A 21,888-nucleotide genomic window follows, 5' to 3' on the forward strand; every position below is an offset into this window, starting at 1 on the left:
CAGAAGGGCTTTCTACTCTTCCTACACGACAGATAGAGGTGGAACACTTCAATTAAAATAGGTAACAGTATTTATCAGGTACCCTTTCAAAAGTGAAAAGCACTAAGTTAAATCCCACTCCAAACTCCAGGCCAGCTTCTCTTCCACAGCATAACAAACTTCAATTTCACCCTCTCTAGCAGTAAGAGCTGGGCTAAGAGCTCTGTGGCACAGACCTCACATTTTTGCAGCACTGCTCACACAAAAGCCCATAGCTGATGCACAGCCATAGCTGACAGCAATAACCCCTTAGCACGGGTGTTTTGCTGGGCCTCCAGAGCTCAGTTCTCTGCTTTGTTACCACATATATAAAATCTTGGGCAAACTACCCATTGGTGTCAGACCCAGACAGGGGAACAGCGTGATTTCAGTGGCATCCGAACCAGCAGAAAGCAGTGAAGGCAACTGAGCACACCTTCAATCTTACTGTGGCTCAGCTTCACTTATGTAGTCTCGGAGATAAGAAAAGGTAAAGAGGCAAAGGAGCCTGGAGTTCCCAGATAATGTGTATATTTAGCTACATAAGTACCTTGAAGTAGATAAAATGCAGTACAACACTGGCTGTAACCAATTCATTTACTACCAGACATAAATACAGCGTCCTAAATGCAGTACTACATTCACCCAGAGGTTTCCACTTGATGTCTGCTTGCTCAGGGTTGCCCATGACCACAGCCCCTCCTGGCTCAGGAGCCTCAGCAGTCCCCCCACTAACTCCTGATGCCACAGGAATATCACCAGGAAAATCACAGAGGAGTAACCAGGGAGAAGATGAGACAGTGCCTAGCAGATAAGTGTGCAGATCAAAGACATGGCAAAAAGCAGTCTTTCCTGGAAACACTTCATTTCTACAACCAGCAGGCCTGCAGCAGTTAATTTGGCTCTCAGACCCTGGCAAAACCAGGGGGGTATTACTTGCAGTCAAGTGAAGTAATGCAACAGAACACAACGTGGTTTCTGTCAGCATCAGCCACTCCAACTTCATCTTCACACTGCACAACTGTCTTGCACAAACGTATTTATATTGGCCTCCGTGTACAATATCCCACTCAAAGTCTGCCCTGTGGCATCTGCACCAACACGCACGAGGGCTATAAAGGAGCCAGCCCCCAGACCTGTGGGATTTGCCTTCAGTCCTCACTCAGCATTTCCACAGACACCAAAAGCAGCACTGGTGGCAATGACAGCGAGGAAAGCTGTTCTAGCAGCGGGGTAAGCGTGGGTGCAGTGGGCGGCAGCAGCAGGGTTGGGCTCAGGATGCTCTGAAGCAGCTCCCTGGTGAATCTACTCTTTCCTCTTTATAGTTTTTGGGATCTTTTTCTATAAAATTTAACTTCTCAGGTCAAAAGAAGCCTCTGTGAAACGCTCAGTCAAACACACAGTTGGCCAAGTCTCACCTGGATGCTGGCCAGTGGTTATGTGTTTTCTTGCTGAAGAGAACTATGCTGACATCCAGCCACATGGAGCCACTGTACAAAAGATCTGTTCTACTAAAAATCCCAGATGTGTTTAACTGGGGGGGGAAAAAAAAAAAAAAAACGACCATAAAAATCTTAATCACTGAAAAAGAGGATGGGAGAATCCTGCGGGGTTTGTGGTTTCACAGGCCTCGCAAGCTATTTCTGGGAAGCACAAACCCCATTTGATTTTATGAATCAAATGCCCCTTAAAATTACAGCCCTCTCCTCTCCTCTTTGCCTCCTCTCCTCATTCTGAGTGGCTAAATAAAGAGCAAACAATGCCATATTTGCATGCATACACAGAGGGCCCTGCAAAGAGTCAGAGGGCAGCCCTGGCACCAGATGCACTGTCTGCCATGCAGCACAGACTGCACATCCCACAGCAGTAATGCTGATGGAATAAGGATTTTTGGCCTTCAACACCTAAAACGCCACGTCTTGTGAACTTACAGAACACTTCTAAGAGGTGCTGTGCTTTTCTTTGTGTGGCTCCACTGCACAGAGGCCAAAAGCCCGTCCTGCCAGGTGCTGCACGTCACCTGCAGGTTAGGATCTTTCACAACGTGCTCACAAAACAACAGAGTTTGTACTTTTTTTGCACAACTTCAACACAGAGTTGACATTTTCCTTGACTCTTCCCACTGAACTAAACGCCATTGGGTTTTATCTAGTCCATTTTTAGACTGGATTACAAAAAAAGGCATTTCTGTTTTCTCTCCCAGTACAGCAGCTCCTGAGCAGAGTACAAGTGAATTCCCCCTGCTCAACCCCCAGCAACTCACACCCAGGATTCTTCCTGGAACAACCAAGAGAAGTTCAGGGCAAGCACAGAGCATCGCTCCAGGTAGTGGAAACAATACAGAGGAAAAATGCACAATTAATAATTGTGGGGAAGAACTGAACGCACAGCGATTCTGCAGGCCAAATGATCTCTATTGTTACACAGAATTTTCTCACTGCCTGGAATCTGCTGTGCTCAGCCCTTTCTCTGCAGCCCCTGGAGAGACCTGAGGTTGGGATGCACGCTGCCACATCTTAAAGGACCAAACCTTGACAAAAACGTTTCAAAGCGACACGAAACATCAGAACTTCAATACTAAAGGAAAAAATAAAAGTGCTAAAGAAGTACATTTGGCCTTTCACACCAGGAGCCAAGCAGGACCTGAATTACCAGCTGGAAGAGGAGCTCCTGGCTGCTGCCTGCTCTGGAGGTGCCCTTGACAGCCCCCACTTCATGGAATCTAATTCAGCCCACAGGGCCGCCCCGCTCCAGGCACACAGCCGGGCTGTGCTCAGCGGCGTTCACACTCTGCCTTCAGCTCCCCGGGTGCCTGGAATGGGCCCTGTATCTGTAGCACCTTCTGGCAGAACAAAGATAAAACAACCATTTATTTATAAAGCAGGAGTGTGGTTTTGCTAAAGAAAAAAAATAAAGAGGAGCATATTTACGCTGCGTTACTCATATCGAGCAGCAGAGCATGTCAGTGGAATGCAGCTCCTCGGCCCCGCAGATAAGGCTTTAAAGCTGACCTTTGCCAAACACCAGAGAGCTGAAGGAAGGACACTCAGGTCAGCCAGGCTGTGCACTACAGCAATACCTCTCTGTCCTCGCTCCCCGATGGATGGCGGTGGCACGCTGCTGCTGGAGCTCCTTTCATTTGCTTCGGACTGGTTTGCAAGCAGACATTTGGCTCTAAGTAACCGTAGCAGTGTTTGAGGAAAGCAGAAAGAATAGGGACATAACACACACGAGAATTAAGACGTTTTCTCGCATTGCCTGTCTTCTTTTCCAGAAGTTATCCATTTAACCTTTCTATTTTTTAAGTTACAGTTGGACCATCTATTTTTCTGCCAACACATAAGTGCAGAACTCTGCACCTATAAATTATACGAAGAAAAGTGCTGAGCATATGGATTTTTTTAAAAACATGATCCTCCAATTAAATCCTCAAATGAACAGAACCTTCCTCTCGTGGTAGATTAATAAAGACAACATGGGAAAAGCACAGCCACCGAGGACGACTGCTACTTGCCATCCATTTGGTTGACTGTGAAGAAAGTCCTGCTGATAAAGCACAAGCACTACTGAAATACGAATCGTGCAGGGAATGGTCTCCAGGCTCTCTTCATATTTGAGATCTATTAACCTCTAGAATGTCAATAAATATTTTCGGGTAAGAAAGCTCACCAGAGCTGCTGAAGATGCTCTGTTCCCTATGACAAAGAACACTGCTGCCTTTAATCAGTACCCCTTCAAATACTTCTTTGTGGCACTTCCCTGCGTAACGTGGACTCACTCTGAACATACACCCTTCACCAAATTTCCATTTATTCCATAGCTAATAATTTGTTTGCTAGTTTGCATGAAGAGCATACTACATATGATATTTCAAGGTTTTTTCTGCATGGAAAGAACAGCAAACAGCCCTCCTGCTGCATTCCACAACACACAATTTCTCTTTGCAGCTCAGCTCAATCCAGCTGGAACTCGCCAAGCGCTGCTATCCACGAGGCTGTTGCACTCGTGCCACTGGCAGCAGATATGAACCAGGTTCATGACGACCCACTGACATTTGTTCAACTCCAATTCAGTTCGAGCTCCAAGTTTATCATTTCTCTCTCATAAGCTTCTTCCTGATTCTCTCATTTCACAGATTAAATCTGGTTAGCTTCTACAGGAATGTAAATGTTCCCCATTCAGTACAACAGAGATGCCTGTGCACGTTTCTTTGGGTATGTGACCCTCCAAAGTTTAGAACAATGCGTCCTCTCATCAGACAGGCCCACAACCTTTCAGGGTAATGAAGTGTGATTAAATATCTTTCTTGGTTACAAATTTTAAAGGCACGATTGTAAAGTGGATTACTGCAGAGGAAGTCTCACTTTATTTTCACCTTTTCACGTCTTTGCGCTCATACTCCTGTGTAACAACGGGCAGGGCATGCTGAGAGCAAAATGAAAATCCTGGATTGAATCCCTTTAACGTCAATGTAATGTTTGATATGGAGCATACGAAGGAAAAAAAAAAAACCAGAAGTAGTTTGTCTTTTCCCTTGTGGATGATGATGTGCAGGCATTACCCTAGAGCTCAGTCTGACTTTCCCTGAATTAATGGGAACATTTGCTGTCACTTCCCCATAAATGGGTGAGGCTTTTAGTGGAGAGATAAATTGCAAGGAGAAACTGGAAAAAGGTTCCTAAACCAATTTTGTTTAAAGAAAAAAACAACAACAAAAAGCCACAAAAGGCAATCCTCAGCAGCCCAGACAGCAAAATTCCAGCACAGCTCCCTGCCTTCTGCGCTCACACTGCTCTCCTATGGGTTTCTGACAGCTTTGCTTCACCTTAGAAAACCAAACTTGGCAGAAGCAAATGCAAAATGCACACCTTCTCAAATCATTACAAACATCTCCCAACTGCTGAAGTGCACAGCAGCCTCCACCTCCCACAGTGCAGCTTTGCTTCACACGGCACCGCATTCAAAACGAGGGCTCTGAGTTCCAGCAAAAAGCTCCCCTTCCTAAACAAAACCAGTAACTTCATTGCAGGTACCTTCAAAAGACAAAACCACATTTTATAGCGTTCCATTAGAGGGCATCCTAGCATGTCCTTTTGTGGTCAGATGCTTTCCCTAATTTATACTCTGCAATAGTTTGTGAACGATCTTCTACACAGGCAGTCATTCACAGCTTCATCATCCAGACAGGTGGGTTTTCAGCATTACTTCATATGTGCAAGGTGTGAATAAGCTGGACACACAATCATAACATTAATGGCAAACTTTTGAACAGCTGAAGAGCAGACTCAAAAACAATGGGAGATTATAAAAGGTAAGCAAGTTCGGTTATATGTATCTTGAAATGAGAGACTCAGGTTGTCAAGGCTTACCACTGACAGAAGCTCCAGTGCCAAAGTCAAGGTAGCAACTGCTCAGAGCCAGCAGCACATTATGGGTTCCAGGATAGAGGGGACATGGTGTGAAAACAGCCAGTGCTCACATCCTGGTACTTGGTCTTTAACGACTTTTATAACTATTTGCTAATACAGTTACAGATGGACACAGACCCAGGTTATGACCATCAGTTCCATTATATTAGTAAAAATCCCCTAGGTAGTAACATCTACCCACTCAAACATTATCCCTACTGGGCTATGACTAAGAAGGTTGGTTTCACCTCACACAGTGTGTTCTGTATGTATGAAATCAGTTCAAGGGCTGAAGGCACCAGGGGACCTAAAGGAAATAATACTGGAAAATAAGAAGTCTAGCTTAAGAAATAGGAGTTGACATGATAACATGAAAATTTATCTATGAGACAGATAATTCAGTTACAATAAATTATGATCCTATCTGACTTCAAGTGGAATGTAAAAGTGCTTCTGTCACACAAAATGAAAAATGAACTTCTGACTGCTGAAATGCAAGATTAATGAATCGACTTAAGAGACATGAAACAACTTACGATGATCCTGGACTTGCTGTTGGTGGGGGACCTGGAAAAGTGACAGAAGAAAAACAGTGTGATGAGTTATAGTGAGGTAACAAGCAGGAAGCTTTTCAAAACCTTTTAAAAGATAAAAGTAACAGTCTGTCATGTTGAATGTGGTTTACGTAGTTTAACAGGCAAGTCTCCATTTCTCAATAGCAAAGACAAGACTGTATCCTGCAGCAGTGACTGTCTGCAAAATGCTGTAGATAAGGGTAATAAACAGCTGAGGGACTGATTCTGTAATTCGACTGTGTTTGGGGTCACGACAAAAAAGGCTGCAGCAAACCACAGGAGGCTTGTACAAAAGCATGTTCTAACTATAAGTGGGAGAAAACAGCATCATTTCCCCCTATCAATCTTCACTGTGTTTCAGGGTATTCGTCTTTGGCCTGATTCAGCAGGCGTTGGCTGACAGTGTTTCGCTGGTGGTGCCTTTGGCATTTATGATTTGGCAAATGCTGGACTGGCTGAGCTGACTGCAGTTCAGCAGCACAGAGCAAACTGAAGAGTCAGCTGCAGCAGGTTTAAGAGACATTCATATTAATGAGCACTTGCTTTAGAAATTGAGTTGTAAGATTAAATGTTGCTCCAGTCAGCAAACCACAAAAAATATTCTGTGTTTTCTACAGCAGCGTCTATTAAAATGCTATTTTTTAGACAAAAATATCCTAAATTTCAGATTCAAACTAAAGGACAATTACTTCATGAGAAAATCCAGTGACCAATTTCTTATTAGAATTTAGAGATTCATGACGAAAGACTCTGGCACACATCAGATACATCATTCCTTCTGTGTCACTGTGAGGGCTGCCTGGGGTTCCACACAAGCATCCTCATCTCAGTGAAGTATTTCACTATGAAGGCAATCGCCTCAATACAAGCTTCGAAGAAGTGCCTATTTTATCTGAAAGGTATATATATATATATCACTAATGGGTCTACATATAACATTTCCACTCCACCTCCAATCTTCTCCAAGCTGCAAGCTGAATTTCTCACTTATTGGAAGAAGATGTCACTTGGGCACTTGAGAAAATCACAGCATTTATCATCTGGGTCTGAATCCACTCAGTTGGTGCATAAATAAACACTGCTGCTCAGCAGTCTCTGTTTATGCCCTGGTTCTATTGGATTTCTGTATACTAAAGACCAACACTACAGCTGGCATGATGGGCAACTGAGCTGAGCAGTAAGCAGTGCTGCTGGCTGATACCATTCCATCGTAGAGTCATATCACAGAATGGCCTGGGTTGCAAAGGAGCACAACGCTCATCTAGTGCCAACTCCCTGCTATGTGCAGGGTTGCCAACCAGCAGCCCAGGCTGCCCAGAGCCACATCCAGCCTGGCCTTGAATGCTTCCAGAGTCACTGCCCTTGTTTTCAGTGGTTAAAACAACACAGGAGCTGGACTTGAAGATCCCACGGATCCCTTCCAGTCTGGGATATCCTATGAATCTAAGAACTTTCTCCAGAGTTACCCGCGCTATTTTCCTAGGTAACAATTCGCACAGCTTCATAGGAGGTAACGTACCGAATTTGACAAACAGCACACCGGTCGTAGAAACAGTCTTCCTGCCGTTGGTGGCGACGCACTGGAAGTAGCCGGTGTCGGTGGTGTCCAGGTTCCTGATCCTCAGCCGGGAGCCGTAGCTGGTGGCACGGAAGGAGATGCGCCGGGGCTCCTGGACCACGGGAGCGTCGTTCTTCAGCCAGCGCACGGTGGGCGGAGGATTGCCGGACACCTTACAGTGCAGCTCTGCGGTCTGGCCAAGAGTGGTGGTGATGTTGTTCATCGGCTCGTCGAGCGTCAAGAAGTAATCTGTTGTGGAAAACGAAACAAGGTGAGTTACAAAAATCCAGCTCGGGAAGCGTTATTTGGAAGAGCTCTCGTTCCTATCTTTGAAAGGGAAATGAAGGAAGGGGACATTGGGTTTAGCCAAAAATTCTCCTTGTTAATTTGCGTTTCAGGGCCACTGTGGGTTCCACATAGTTTTGCACAGTGGAAAAAGGAACAAATTTTGCTATTTTCACTACACTGTAGTCAAAGAATCACAGAATGGCCCTCATTGGAAAGAACCTCTAGGATCATGAATCTCCAACCCATCACCACACGCGGGGCCACCAACCTCCACATTTCACAGCAGCCCAGGCTGCCCAGGGCCCCATGCAACCTGGCCTTGAACACCTCCAAGGATGGACGAGGCATCCACAGCCTCTCTGGGCAGCTGTTCCAGCACCTCACCACTCTCATAGCAAAGAACTTCCTGACATCCAGCCTAAATCTTCTGTCCCTCAATTTAAAACCATTTCCCTTTGTCCTGCAGTTATCTACCCTTTCAAAGAGTTCATTCCCCTCCTGTATGTAGGCTCCCTTCAGGTACTGAAGGCTGCAATGAGGTCACTCCACAGCCTTCTTTCCTCCATGCTGAACAAGCCCAGCTCCCTCAGCCTGTCTTCATACAGGAGGTGCTGCAGCCCCCTGATCATCTTTGTGGCTCCTCTCTGGACCCTCTCCAACAGCTCCCTGTCTTTATTGCACAGGGGGCTCCAGACCTGGACACAGTACTCACAGTAGTCACACAGTAGTCACACTGTCATTCTCAAAAGCTTCTTTTCCTTTGTACATCCATAGATTTTCTCCACTTTCTCAGCATCCTCCTATATTTGGCTTCATTCAACACAGCAGAAAGACGTAACGCCTCTCCTCTATTTAATTTTTTTTTTCTTTTTGCTAACCAGTAAATGCAAAAATATCCATTGTAAATTCAGCCACTTATTTTATTGTTTTGTGCCTCACACATCTGCCCTGCTCATGTCTGCATGCACACAATGTACCGATGTATGAAATCAGCCACTCAGCAACGAGGACCTCAGAGCCATTTTTAATGGAGCTGCAAAACCACAGACAGGAACCACGTTGTGAATGGTTCTGCAAGCACTGAGAGCACAGATGAAGGAATGGGGATCGCATCTACGAGATGAAGGCTTTCTTCTCAGTCAGTGTTTCCTCTGGGGAGGGCACTGAAGTTTAATCTGAAATAGGTCTCATGATAGTTGCAAGCATAAGATCAAGAATTCTTTCATTTTGTTAAGATAGAGAATGTTAAATCACGATTTCACAAAATTAATCTCTTCTAATCCATTCATGAGCATTGCCTTCTCCTGTCAAGTGCTATTTCATCCTGCATCGGTCAGGAAGAAGGCCATTTCTAGTTAACTGTACTCAGCATTTAATTAAATCCTTTAAAGGCAGAGAGCGAGATGGATTGGGTTAGGGGAATGGAATACGCGGGCTTTCATCTCGGTGTCACAGGTTCAAACCCAATGTGGTCATTAGTGGGCAGAGCCCATTAGCAGTGCTGGCTGTCTCTGCAGGGCGGCCGGGCAGTGGGAAACCTGGGGCCCTGCTGCTGTGCTCTGCCAGCAGGACTGGGAGGTCGATGAGGCCCATCAGTGAGTGAACTTGTGCTGCTGGAGCAACCACGGTCGGCTGCATCCACTGTTACCTGCAGCAGCAAGCCTGCCTGAAATTAGGAGAAAGATCTCCAGCACCCAATAAAAACAGCTTGGCTAAGTACCTTACTCAACTAATCCACTTCCCTAATTACTTATTTTAATCATGTCTTCACTGGCTACTCCCTTCATTATGTCTTGTGAGTATCGGTATCTCTCCCCTTTGTATTTAATCTCCTTAGTGCGTGAGTTCTTACCCTGGATTTGCAGCACATCCCTGTTCTCCCGAGGTGCTGTTAGGGTAAGCACTATGCACAAAGGAGCTGCCCACACAGCAATCTTCCACTGATCAAGTTTGTTAGCACACAGATATGAAACTGCAAAATCATACTGCTACCTGTGCTCCTATGGACCTGGTTAGTTAAAGTCGTGTTTGGTGTCAAAGCAGCTGAGTGCTGAAGGCAGACAACGGGCTCAGCATCCCACCTGGGTGCCGGGCTGCTCCTTACCTCTCCAGAGCCACTTTTACATGACTAAAAGCATTTCTGACTTGCACCTTCGTAACCTCACTGGGAAGTATCATCTAAATCAACACATGTATTCTTGGGCTCTCCCCACAGTCTGTGCTTAACAAAGTCACAGTAATCATACGGAAGTGGATAACCACATTTAATGATCCAATGCATTTCTGCATCACAGTCTTTGACATAACTCCTGAATGTGTTTCAAAGATAGAAGTTCAGACATCTTCAGTGCAATACAGACAGAAAACAGGATGGCCTCAGTCCTGTGATGGCCTTGCTGACAACCAACAGTAAATAGAATATTTAGAGGTCCTGGAGTGTACAGAAGAAGCAAATAAAGGAATAATAATGATGGATAGGATACCAAAAGAAGAAGGATTTCAAAGTACCAGTGCCAACAGTGAGGCAATGGGGAAGTATGGCCATCACAGCAAGAGCTATGGGGCAGCATCTCTGCGGGCACCCACAGAAGCAGCCTCTGGTGCCAGGACTTCCCACTCTTCCCCAAGCTTTCTTTGCCTTCTCTGCAAACTGTTATAGGAACTCTACAACAAATAGCATTCTCAAAATTCAGCTTAGCTTAGTCCTTCAATCCACGCAGTTTGCATCCAAATCTTACATCAGCTCAGGCAGCAGACTGTAAAATACCTGACATGAGATGCGAGCAGGGAAAGTTCCAGGCAGCTGGAATCTTGAAGTTTCTCATGGGTGAAGCATTTCTGTTACTGACAGTGAGCTGAAGGTCCAACAGTGCTTCCAAACCATGCCAGGTTTGGGAACCTGAGGAGTACTGGACTAAGAGAACGGATGAGTGCCACCCACTGCTGCCCTCACTTAGCACAGGGCAGCCGAAGGGAAGCCCAATTCTACTTCCAGCCCTCAAATTTAACCCTTACCTACCAAAGCTCATCAAATCCCCAAAGCTACCACCACCATCCTCTCCCTAACGACAAGCAACAACAAAACAACTCCTCAGGTTTCTGTCCAGCCTCCCTCTGGTGCCATCAGCTCTAACGCCATCTAATTTGGGACAAAAGAGGCCAAGAAAAACAGGGGTAGATCCTCCTTCTGGGCTTCAGCAGGGGGTGAGCAGGGCTGCCGCCCCAAGCTGACTCTCTCTGCCCAAAAGAATAATTCGTTAGAAACACGATGGCCCTTACGAAAAGTTAACGACACTCAAGTGGCAGCAGCCATTGGAAAGTGTGAGTGCAATGCTGGCTCCGAGCAGCGCTGGGTGAATCACCCCGGCTGGGATTTTAGAAGAGCCGAAGGGAAGCAGACACCCAAAGCCAATCAAAGCTCACACGGGATTTGTGCAACTAAGTCCTTTTAAAAACAGCCTTAAACCTTTTGGCTCGGTTTCTCCAGCTATAAAGTGAGGATAATAATCCCTCTTACATCATGGGGAGGCTGCTATGTACATTAATGAGATAATGCTCGTAAAGCACTTTGAAGGTGAAAAGTGCTACGCTGGGATAAGCGCTGTTGTTATATTTGCAGTTCAATCTCAGGATTTCAAGAACAACAACAGCTGGTCCGTATTTTAGAGCTGCACTCTATGAGAACGTTTCAGACGCATTTTAATTTACGGAAGTACAGGAGAATAGCCTGAATAAGTTCTAAATAAAATGTAGCCCACCTATAATTTAATAATAGGCAATTGACTTTTTTTTTAATTTGTAAAAACAATTTACTGCTGGGTCTACCCCCTGAATGCCAAGTTTCAGCCCACAGACGTTTTTTTTTTTAATGGCTGAGTTATAAACCCTTGAAAAATGCTGACAGCCCTTTTACTATAGCAGCACTAGCGGGTGCCCTATAATGAACTTTTAAATGACTTGAGATAATATCTGGAAAGCCAAGCCTGAAATATATTTCTGGTTTTGAGCCGTTGCCAATGCAAACACAACACATCATAAGTCATCTTCATGATTCTAAGCGCATAAATTGGAGACACTGCATATAAAATCCAAATATTAGGTATCCTTCGTGGCCAAACTCTGCGCTGGTTTGATGTTACAGAACAGCAACAGCTGTGCGAGGACGAACTGTAGTGCGTTGCGTGTCTCCAAAGAAGAGAAGTGTGTGTATTTCCACAGCTATGTCTTGACATTGTTAAATAGGAGCCTGCTCAGCCGTAATAAATTCTGAAGTATTCCACCACTTTTAAGTAGAACCCAGGTGGCTTTCAAAATAAAAGCTCATCCTCTCCGGCCAAGGAATGTTAATCTCCTCTGCGACCACATGGTTGCTCTATCTTAAATTACCAAAGACACCTCTCAGAGCAGTAAAAGCCTCCCTGTCCATAGGAGGCTTCTGCTGCACCGTGCGTGCTCCGCGTTTCTGGTTTCACTAGGTGTTTAAGGCACGGTGGGGATGCAGGATTAGTCCCCGAACCATTCATTTCATGAGAAGAACGATTGTTTCACTTATCCTCCCCTTTGAGCCCTTCTAATCTTTCAAAACGTTCAGGAAGAAGCTCAAATCAAAACCCTCGTTCAGGTCACTGCAGGCACCAGGGCAGCTTAAACCCAGGTGCGGCGGAGCACTGGGCACTGCAGTAGGCATGGTGGAGATGGGTTGTCAGGTGGACTTGCTGTAGTAGAGATCTTTTCCAACCTTAATGTTCTATGATTTCCATTTCCTCTGAGCTTGGGATGAGCCACATTAGCCCAGACGACGCTACATGAGGATGCAGCCCACATTCCCATTTATCAGCACTGCCATCCGCTCCGGCAGTGGGAATGTTCCATACAGAATTGCTCTCAAGGGAGAAAGTCTACAACTCCGAGCCCACCCAGAACTTGCAGGATGGGTTTTTCTGTTTGCTTCACGTGTTCAGCTGAGCAGGGTTTTATGCTCTTCCAGTTAAGCTGAAGAAGGAAGCAGCAGAATTTCTTACCCAAGTGCGGCCATTGACAGAGCACATATTTCTCAGTTGGAAAAAGGATTAAGCACGGCTTGCTTCATCTGCCCATAACTCACAAAGGAAGAGAACTCCTGGCAGGTCCGATCTGTGGGTCCGATCAACAGCCCCTTGTCATTAAAGGGGGCAAAAGGAAGACTCCCGGCTGGAATTTCACTTATTTCAAATGAATAAAAGAAGAGGAATGGCAGTGGGAGGAAAGGGATACCGCACTCGACCCACGATTTGGCAACCCATATGAAGGATATCAGAGTTAAAGAAGTCCAGACAAACAAGCGGAAATATTCGATGTCAAATCTCTTGGGACAAAAGGAAACACACTCCTGTATTTGCTCGCCCTGCTCGTTTTCCTCAGCACTGTGTATGTGCAAGGCTCAACTCAGGATACACACTGCAGCTGTGTGCGGGGCTTTCTCTTCCCAGCCATTATTTGAGGCATGAATGCTACCCGAGGATCACACACTGACCTGAAACAGGCCAAAAGCTGCTGCCCAAGGCTTTATCAGCTTTTCAGTGTCTGAGATTCTCATAATTAATTGCTGCTTTCCGATCATTAGCAGCTTCAGGACTGCCTCGGGCTATAAGGGTGGGTGGGCTGATGGAAGGAAACGGAGCACAGATCCTCAGGCCTTCCAAAGTTATCAGGGCTGAGCACCTGAATCCCACTGCTCCAGGATGGGGGCTGTACACCTCGCTGCCCTTCACACCTCTGGATTCCTCTTATGAACGTGAGGGCTCACATCTGCCTCTGCTTTCCTGAGTTTACTCCCAGGTTTGAGGACGGCCGCCTCGGTGATAGCTCTGATGCTGTCATCCAGCAAGGGGAAATGAAGCCTTTCTGTACTTAGGAACAGTTTTACAGCGCAAGTAGGAAGCCTCTAAACTTTATCACAAAGAAAAAAAGTGATTTGGAATAGGTAAACAAACGTCCACATCCAGCTATAAACCAAACTACTGAAAACCATCAAGGGATTTTGTTGTCACTTTAGAAGCTGCTCAGCAGTAAAGAGCTGCACACAAAAACTCCAGCTATTAAAGGAAGGGTGCACAGAAAGGTATGTGCCCTAAGATTAATGCCGTCGAGTCAAAGAAAAGCTGTTATTTTTGACATTTTGACATAGCATCACTTGAGGATCTGGTTCTTATTAGCCTTTTCTGTGCCTTTTAAAGCTCTATTTTTTTTAAAACCAAAAATGTCAGGAAATTTGGAACAGAAACTTACAATAAAACACGTCCCTTGACCCTCTGATCTATCAATCTTTCAAATAAACAAAGATAGCTGGATGAGCCAGGAAAAGGTTATTATATATAGTTACCTTATGTACAACAGTCAGGCATTCGCTGCACACACCGAGGTTACACAAAATCCCACGTAAGCAAAGCATTTTGTGCAAGACTTGTGCCACAAATGCCACGTGGTACCCAGGGTGGCTTCTTTTTCTCGTTTTGTCCCACGACCTTCAAATTTCACACCCCGCGTTATTTATAAATGAGACATTCAAGAAACACAAACTCTCAAATAGAAACGCGCGCTCCGTCAGTGGAAAAGCAAACAAAAGGAGCTAATGTACTGTGGCTAAAAAAATTTTCAAACAAAGCAGCAGTAATTTACTGCCGTGCTACTAACGGGACCCCACAAATAGAATCCGAACCCTGAGCCCCGTCGGGGGAGCCTGATTTACCCAATATCCCCCAGATAATAAAGGAAAATAAAAAGGTAAATTGTGCATGAATGCGAAAGCTGTAATTCTTCCCCTTTCACCACACGTATCAAATTCACATCCAGTGATTTCAAAAGAAAATCTGGAAATCTCTAAAGGACTGAGGCTGAAGTCAGGAGGCCCCGACCCGCCCGGCTTTGTCCACGGTTGCTTTTGTTGATGTTTCTTAAGATGTAGTTTGCCTAAGAGTTAAATTCTCCCCAGGCCATCAGAAGGATTTTCTCTATGAAGACTCAAGGCCAGGGCATATCCCTGCCTGGAAGGAACTGTTGAGCCGACAGCTTCAGCATGGGTTTGTCGGCACGGATGGCAAGGCTGCCTTCTCCAAAAGTCACTGATGTGCACAGTCCTGTGCAGGGTAGCACTGCAAACACTGCAGCTCTCCATGCCCTGCTTCACCCTGCCCTGGTCATTTTCTGCTCTAGGCTGCTCCACGCCATGCCTTGCTACAGGTGATCCTCGTACTGGTGTGCCTTGGAATGCATGAAGTTAAATCCCAGCTTTACCTCACACCACCACCAGTGGATTTGGGGCACATTCTGCAAAATCCTGCCTCCTGCTGCCCTCTACTTGGGGAATGTTTGCTCTCTGCACTGAGCTCTGTGCCACGCAGAGCTGAGAGCAGCAGGGAGCTGTGAGCCCAAGCTTATGATGGCAGATGTCTCAAAATGAAAACGGATCCCAAGCCCTGAATCATTCCAGTGTTTTATACTTGTTTATCAAAGCAGACAGGCCATGAAAAGGGAAAGGAATATATGCACGATCTGCAGATCCCACAGGGAAAGGTTTTCTTTCCAATCTGATGCAAGGAAAAGCCAACCCTTCCACCACCATTCGGTTCCATCATGGAACCAAAACCTCATGGTAAATGCAAAACTTTCTCGACCGAGAGCTGGAGCCTGGCTGACACTGGGGAGGTGACGCACAGGTACAAAGAAACAGGAAAACAGAGAGTCTTAAGCAGCAGGAAAGCCGAGCCTGTCCCTCACAGCACCGTGCCCCAAACACAGCAGTGGCTGTGGGGTCTCCCAGCCAAAGGGGAACCTCAGGCAGCAAACCTGTGGCAGGAGGCTCACATCCTGCCTCCTCCCTCTGGGATGGGCTTTTCCCTCCCACCAGGCCCCCTCTCTTCTCCTGGAGTCCGCTTATTTCTCCTTATATAATTAAATACTTATTTGATCGCGTTTTCATTTCTCTTTTCCCTCGTGGCAGTCCCTCTGCGCACCACGATTTACCAACTTGGAAAAGAGGAAAACGCTCATAGCTACGTTTCTCTTATTTTAACAGTGATTATTTTTTATTTTTATGCATAGTTTGTTTGTTTTTTTAAGGTTTTGGTGAGAAACCACCTCCTCCCTCCCATCAATCGTTGCTTTCAACAGCTCTTCACGGGTGGCTGCGTCTCTTTTAAATTCATTTCCTGCTAAAAAGAATAAACAGGCAACTGTTTAATGCTGTCGATTTAGCTTATTTAATAGAAATTGAAACCTGAATAGGGCTCAGTTGTAAGATAATCGCTGCAGAACTCTCCGAGGTAGGGAAAGCACCATATTAAGTAATTATTTCAAAATGCAGAATATGGTTTAACGAGCCCACGAGCTGTTCCTCCTCTCCAAACGCCGAAGGCGTGTTCAAGGAAGACATGCTTATTTCCACAAGACAGCAGATAGAGTTAGAGCCACTTCATGTGGACAGCTGCTTAATTGGGAAATCTGGCTGGAAACCGCTTTCATGTGGTGAACTTAATAGGCTTTAAAATAAGTTTTACTGGGCCGCCCGCATGACCTCATGGCTGACTGCAGCAAAGACAAGTGGATGTTGATGCCTCCAGACGCTTGCTTGCAAAAAGAAATGGAAACAAAGTGCATGCCTCTATCAGCATGTGCTGCAGTGTATTTTGCTTTCTGTATGTGAGGGTTTCAAAGACCTTCCTGAGAGGTGGCAGCACCCACATGAAAGTCCCTGCTTTTATGGGCAAGACAAGGCATGTGTGCCTCGCTTGGCCTGTGGGCACACAGAGGAACCTGTCCCTCTGACTAAGCTTTTTGGGCAGCAAATGCATTTTAATCACATATGTAAATCCATGTTTAGGTGTGTGAGCTTAAAGCTGTCTAAATGCTAATCAGGGCAAGCAAAGGGGCCGGTAATCCCCCAGGAATGCAGGATTCAGCCCAGCCGCTGATAATTGCTGCATTCCAGGTGGATTAGAAGTGTGAAACTTCATTTTACCTGTTTCTGACAAAATAACTCAGCAACAGGTGCCATGAAAGTAACACGGAAAACGTTCTGACTGTGAACACTGAAGGCAGGCTCAGTGCCGGAGCAGAAGCTACAGGCTTTGGTTTGAGCAACAGGATGGTTCAGTGCCCTAAACTTCACCTCTGCTCACTGGGACATCCAAACCCCGGCTGGTATAGCCTGGTACTTTGGTGATTGTAGGGGTTATTGGTGATTGTAGGGATTGCAGCAGACACAGAACACAGAGGGTCATTCACGCAGTGCATGCTGCCTGCAAATACCTTGCTCTGCTCCCCAGCTCAGTCAGTCAAACTAAGGATGGAGAGTGCTCACATGGAGGGCCTAGCCAAAGTACTAGTAAAAAATCACCCTGATCATAAGAAAACATTTGACACAAAACTCTAATGAGGAATAATAACAGGAAGTTACTGGGGGTTATTTTTCAGCTCAGCTCAGATTGGATTTGCTGAAAAGTTACACTACCACTACTTGGTGTCCTTTGTGCATCTTTCCCTCTGTCTGGGCTTCGGCTGGAGGCACACACCTTCCCCTATGACACAGAGAGAACCAACTGCAGGTCCTTCATCAATCAAACCAGTGGGGTTCACCATGGAGAATGAAGCATACATCACCAACAGTGGTTGGCAAAGAATATTTCTTTTGCCTCGACAAGGTATGACCCCGACTTCTGTGACGAGGGACCACAAAGCTGCCCTGTAGGTAAATGCTGCCCGGAGAACTGACATGTAACTGCTTTCAGTGAAAGAGTTAACCACCAGAACTAGAGACTCCCTTCATATTTAGTACAGAAAACACATTTATGTTTCAGCATAAAACTTTATGCACACATGTTCATACAAAGCAGTAACAAAACGCAGACTATGAGATTTGGACAAACAGTCCGTGGCAGAACTCCATGATGGGAAACGTCAGTCTAAATAGTTAATGGTTGACAAAATTATATGCAAATGGAAAGAGAGTGTTTGACAAATGGAACAGTTAGTGAGGTGAGCAGCATCCTCCTCTGTGAACGGTGCATTAGAAGGGTTTCAAAGAGCAGACTGACTGAGAAGCTGCAGGCTTGGAATACAGGCTGGAGGAAGCTAAGCAGTTTGGGTTCAAGAGCTGGTGGTGCATACTTTACAAAATGAAGGGGAATAAGGAATGTATCTCTTTTTCTCACTATACCCTCTTCAGAGAGCTCAAAATCACACATAATTACCACTTGCAAATGTATTTTTCCCTTCTATTGACTTAAAGCCTTTAAAATTCATAATAAAGCACAATGAGACAAAATGACTCTGCCCGATGCTTGTTAACTTTGCTTTCAGAGCCTAAGATCCACCAGACAAAATGTCAAGCAGTTCATAAACCAGCAGAGCTCACATCTTGAAATGCTTTTCCCATGTGGAACATTTTACTGGAACAAGAAACGAACACAGCAATCTCCAGGAATCACAGAACTGCACATAATTAAATGTCAGATGATCACAAGGCAAACAAGGCTTATCTTAAATGCTCCCTCATCCCTTTGTTTGTTGATTTGGCCGAGTCAAGAAGAATTATTAGGATTGTAAAGTCTGATTTCACATACTTGTGCGTTTTCTGTCCACTTACCTTTATCTAGCTCACTTGAGATGTTCCATGATGACGTAGGCATGAAATCAACAACCACGGATGAATTTGCTCCTGGAAGAGAAAAACAGAAAAAAAGAATGCTGTTACTTTATCAGGTCTGTATCACGAAGAGTTGTAAAAGGCATTTGTGAATTTGCTCTCGCAGTAGTAAAATTATTTGAAGAAAACCAGTGATTAAAATGCACCCGATGCTCTGTGTTGGCAGCTGAAACATATGGGCAGCAGAAGCAGCGAAGTGGAAAAAGGCACAGGGCCAGGACTGGAGCTTGTTTGGCTGCGCTGTCACCGGGAGGCCTTGTGTTAATCAAGCAGCCAAGCTCTGAGATGTGCTTGGCCCACCTTAAAGTCCCTCCCTGGGTTTTTATAGAGCTAGAATGACTGCACAGTGCTGCAGCTAAGAAAAACACGGTGCTCTGAGGCTGCTGAACATGTTATCTACTAACATTTATAGAGATTTTAATCCTGTGAACCCATGAGCACAAGAAAAGTCACCCTTTATGCACCGAAGTTAACAGGGCTGCTTGTATGAGAAACTCTCATACAACTCATGTAAACGCAGGCCTCAGAGACTGGTCTGAACATCAGAAGCATCTCTTCACTGCTGCTGGGATTGAACACACATGTATCTGAGACGTGGGAAAGCTGACCCTGCCCCTGGCTGGATCTCCAGCACCAGCAGATGCACAGAGTTGCTGAGCAGCACCCAGAAGGAGAACATTGTAGGACATTATAAAGGACACTGCAGAATGCACCATTTTTATTTTGGCACCGTCCTTCAAGTCCAAAGCAACCTCAGTGCAAGGATATCCAAAGATGTCCTGCTTTTATTTGATCAGTGAGCAACTTTCGAGTTCATTAAGAAATCACGAGCAAACTGTAAACACAATGTCATACAAACGCACGCGGCAGTTCAGTTCAGATACAGCCACTGCACTTTTTATAAATATCGTCTTTCTTAAAAGCCCACCTGGTAGCACTGCTTATTTAAGGCTCTGTCAAGTATTTCCAATGTAAACACAGAACCTGCAGCCATTATAACTCACCTACGAGCGCAGGCCCCGGCCTGTGCAGATGCGCAGGGCACAAACCAACTGATGGGGACAGATCCTGAGCCCCTGTGCAATGAATGGCATTGCTCTGAAGCTACCCACGATGCAAGCCAAGACCTTGTCCCACTGTGTCTGTTCCTCTACATCCTTTTTTTTTAAATTATTTTTCCATTTTATTTTCTGTGTTATTTAATGTCTTTGTGCAGCACAAGCTTTCCCAAGCTGTTGCCATCTTTCCCACTGCTATGGGTGCAGCAGCAGAGCCGAGCTCCTGCTGTCTGTATTAGCACTGCTGTCACTTCAGATGTCCCTACAACCATGCACACCTCTTGGGGCTTTTCCAAACACCACTGGCACAAACTCCCCTCCTGCTGTATTGCTTTTAAGACACTTACTCTCCAGACACTTCAGCCTCTTAAATAACCCAAATGTTAGGGACTGGGGGCTCAGCAACTTGCCAGGCTGAAGGAAAGCAGCTTGGAGCAGAGCTCAGTGGTGATGGCAATCACTCAGCAGGATGACACCATAGCCAATGGCACCAGGAGTTGAAATTTTGGGTATGTGACAAATGAGCAGTGGGCCAAACATCCAACAGGACGTGGCTGGTGGGACGCTCAATCTCTGCCTTGTGCTCCCATCCCTTCTACCTGAGAATGGAGCAGCACCAAGAATGTTCGTATCAATTTTTGTCTTGAACAGCCTTTGGAAGCGTGATGGTAAACCTCCCAGAGCACACAGCTATCGCCTGATCTCCAGGAGGAGCCACACTACAACACCAAACTCCAAGGTGAGACACACTCACTTTTCCCCGGGAGGTAAAGCCGCTGTTTGTGAGATGGCCTTATGCATCACTAAGGCAATTTTCTAATGCTCCTGAATTAAAGCTCTGATTTCAGAGCAAAGTATTTCTATGCCCTCAGTAAACACTTCACAGGACTGAAAGGAACACACTGAGCAGCCACACAGCATGGGGACATACCATTAATTCTAAGTTAATGCAGAAAACAAAAGTCACCGAGCAAACAGAGGAGGGGATCAAAGCCTTGAGCTGCTTCCCCCCAGAAGCAGGGCTGCCTCCTGCTGCACCTCTCTCAGCAGCTCTGCCTCCTTCAGCAAAATGCATTCAGAGACCAAGCAAGGCTTTTTTTCCTTTGCATTTGTGACATCAAGTGACTGTGCTCTCAAACGCACAGAAGAACTCCCAGCTCGCTTAGGAAATGCCTCCTGTGCTTGGAAAGCTCTTATAGAAAGTGTCCGAATTACATCTTGTGAAGTGATGTTTGATCACCTGAACCACAGCACACCCCAGCAGCAGCCACAGGAACAGGGATGGTGTGCAAGGAGCAGCTGAGCCCTGTGCACATGAGCACACCTCTTTACCACAGGAGGGTTACATGAGTTGTTTCAGCCTTCACCACACTTCAGAGCCCACCAAAGCACTGCTGAGCCTAAAAACATGTCACTCCCTCATCCATTCTCAGTATCAAGCAGTGGATGGAGAGCATCTCCAGGGGTGCTGAGTGCACCACCTTGCTGGCAGCCTGTGCCAGTGCCAGCCCACTCCTTCAGGGGATGCATTTTTCCCACTATCCAACCTACCAACATTCAAAAAAAAAAAAAAAAAGAAAATCCATATGTTAATACTGCAATTGGTTATCAAACAAGGAGATGTAGAATTGACATTAAAAATGCCCTCTTGTGCCCTGCTTTACCCACAGGAACAATGAGATGTGGTTTGCAGAAGCCTGTTGGAGAAAGGTCCATTAATGCAAGTGGCAGAGGCCCATCATCCAGGTAAGATTTCATTTTCGGATGAAGAAGAATCTTAACGCATGAAAGTTAAAGATCTGTTCAAAACTCTGTCCCAATGAATAAATGCTGGTCACAGAATCATCACAGAATCCTAGAATGGCCTGGGTTGCAAAGGAGCACAACACTCATCAGTTCCAACCCCCTGCTGTGTGCAGGTCGCCAACCAGCAGCCCAGGCTGCCCAGAGCCACATCCAGCCTGGCCTTGAATGCATCCATGATCATAAGTTAATGAGAAATCACAACAGTCAATTAAAACCTCTGTGAAAAGCCAAGCAAAGTGTATTCAAATCTCCTCCCCACAGAGAAGTTGGCTAACATCTGACTTTATTACCATATTGCCCAAGTGCCAAGCAAATTTCACACAAGTCAGTCATTTGAAAGCCTTTGTGATTAAATAAACTTCAATAAGGTTTACAGAAAGCTGCCCAGGAAGAAGAACTGCAGAGCCTGTCCTTATCGCAGGCACACACCGCTGCCTCATTTTCTCACCATGAGCAGCCATCATTCAGGGGCTGTGTCTGCACCACAGGGCTGCAG

General features: G+C 45.6%; 1 protein-coding gene across 4 annotated transcripts in view; it reads right to left on the reverse strand.

Annotated features, from left to right (window-relative positions):
- Positions 1-21,888, reverse strand: part of ROR1 (receptor tyrosine kinase like orphan receptor 1) — a 133,698-nt gene that overhangs the window by 24,044 nt on the left and 87,766 nt on the right. For all 4 annotated transcript variants that reach the window (XM_048944881.1, XM_048944883.1, XM_048944880.1 and 1 more), the window contains 3 exons: positions 18,469-18,540; positions 7,521-7,808; positions 5,963-5,993 (listed from right to left, as the gene is read on the reverse strand). In XM_048944881.1, the coding sequence (XP_048800838.1) occupies positions 5,963-5,993; positions 7,521-7,808; positions 18,469-18,540 (391 nt within the window). The remainder of the gene's footprint in view (positions 1-5,962; positions 5,994-7,520; positions 7,809-18,468; positions 18,541-21,888) is intronic.

The sequence above is a fragment of the Lagopus muta genome, chromosome 5 (assembly GCF_023343835.1).
Source record: "Lagopus muta isolate bLagMut1 chromosome 5, bLagMut1 primary, whole genome shotgun sequence".
Lineage (NCBI taxonomy): Eukaryota > Metazoa > Chordata > Aves > Galliformes > Phasianidae > Lagopus > Lagopus muta.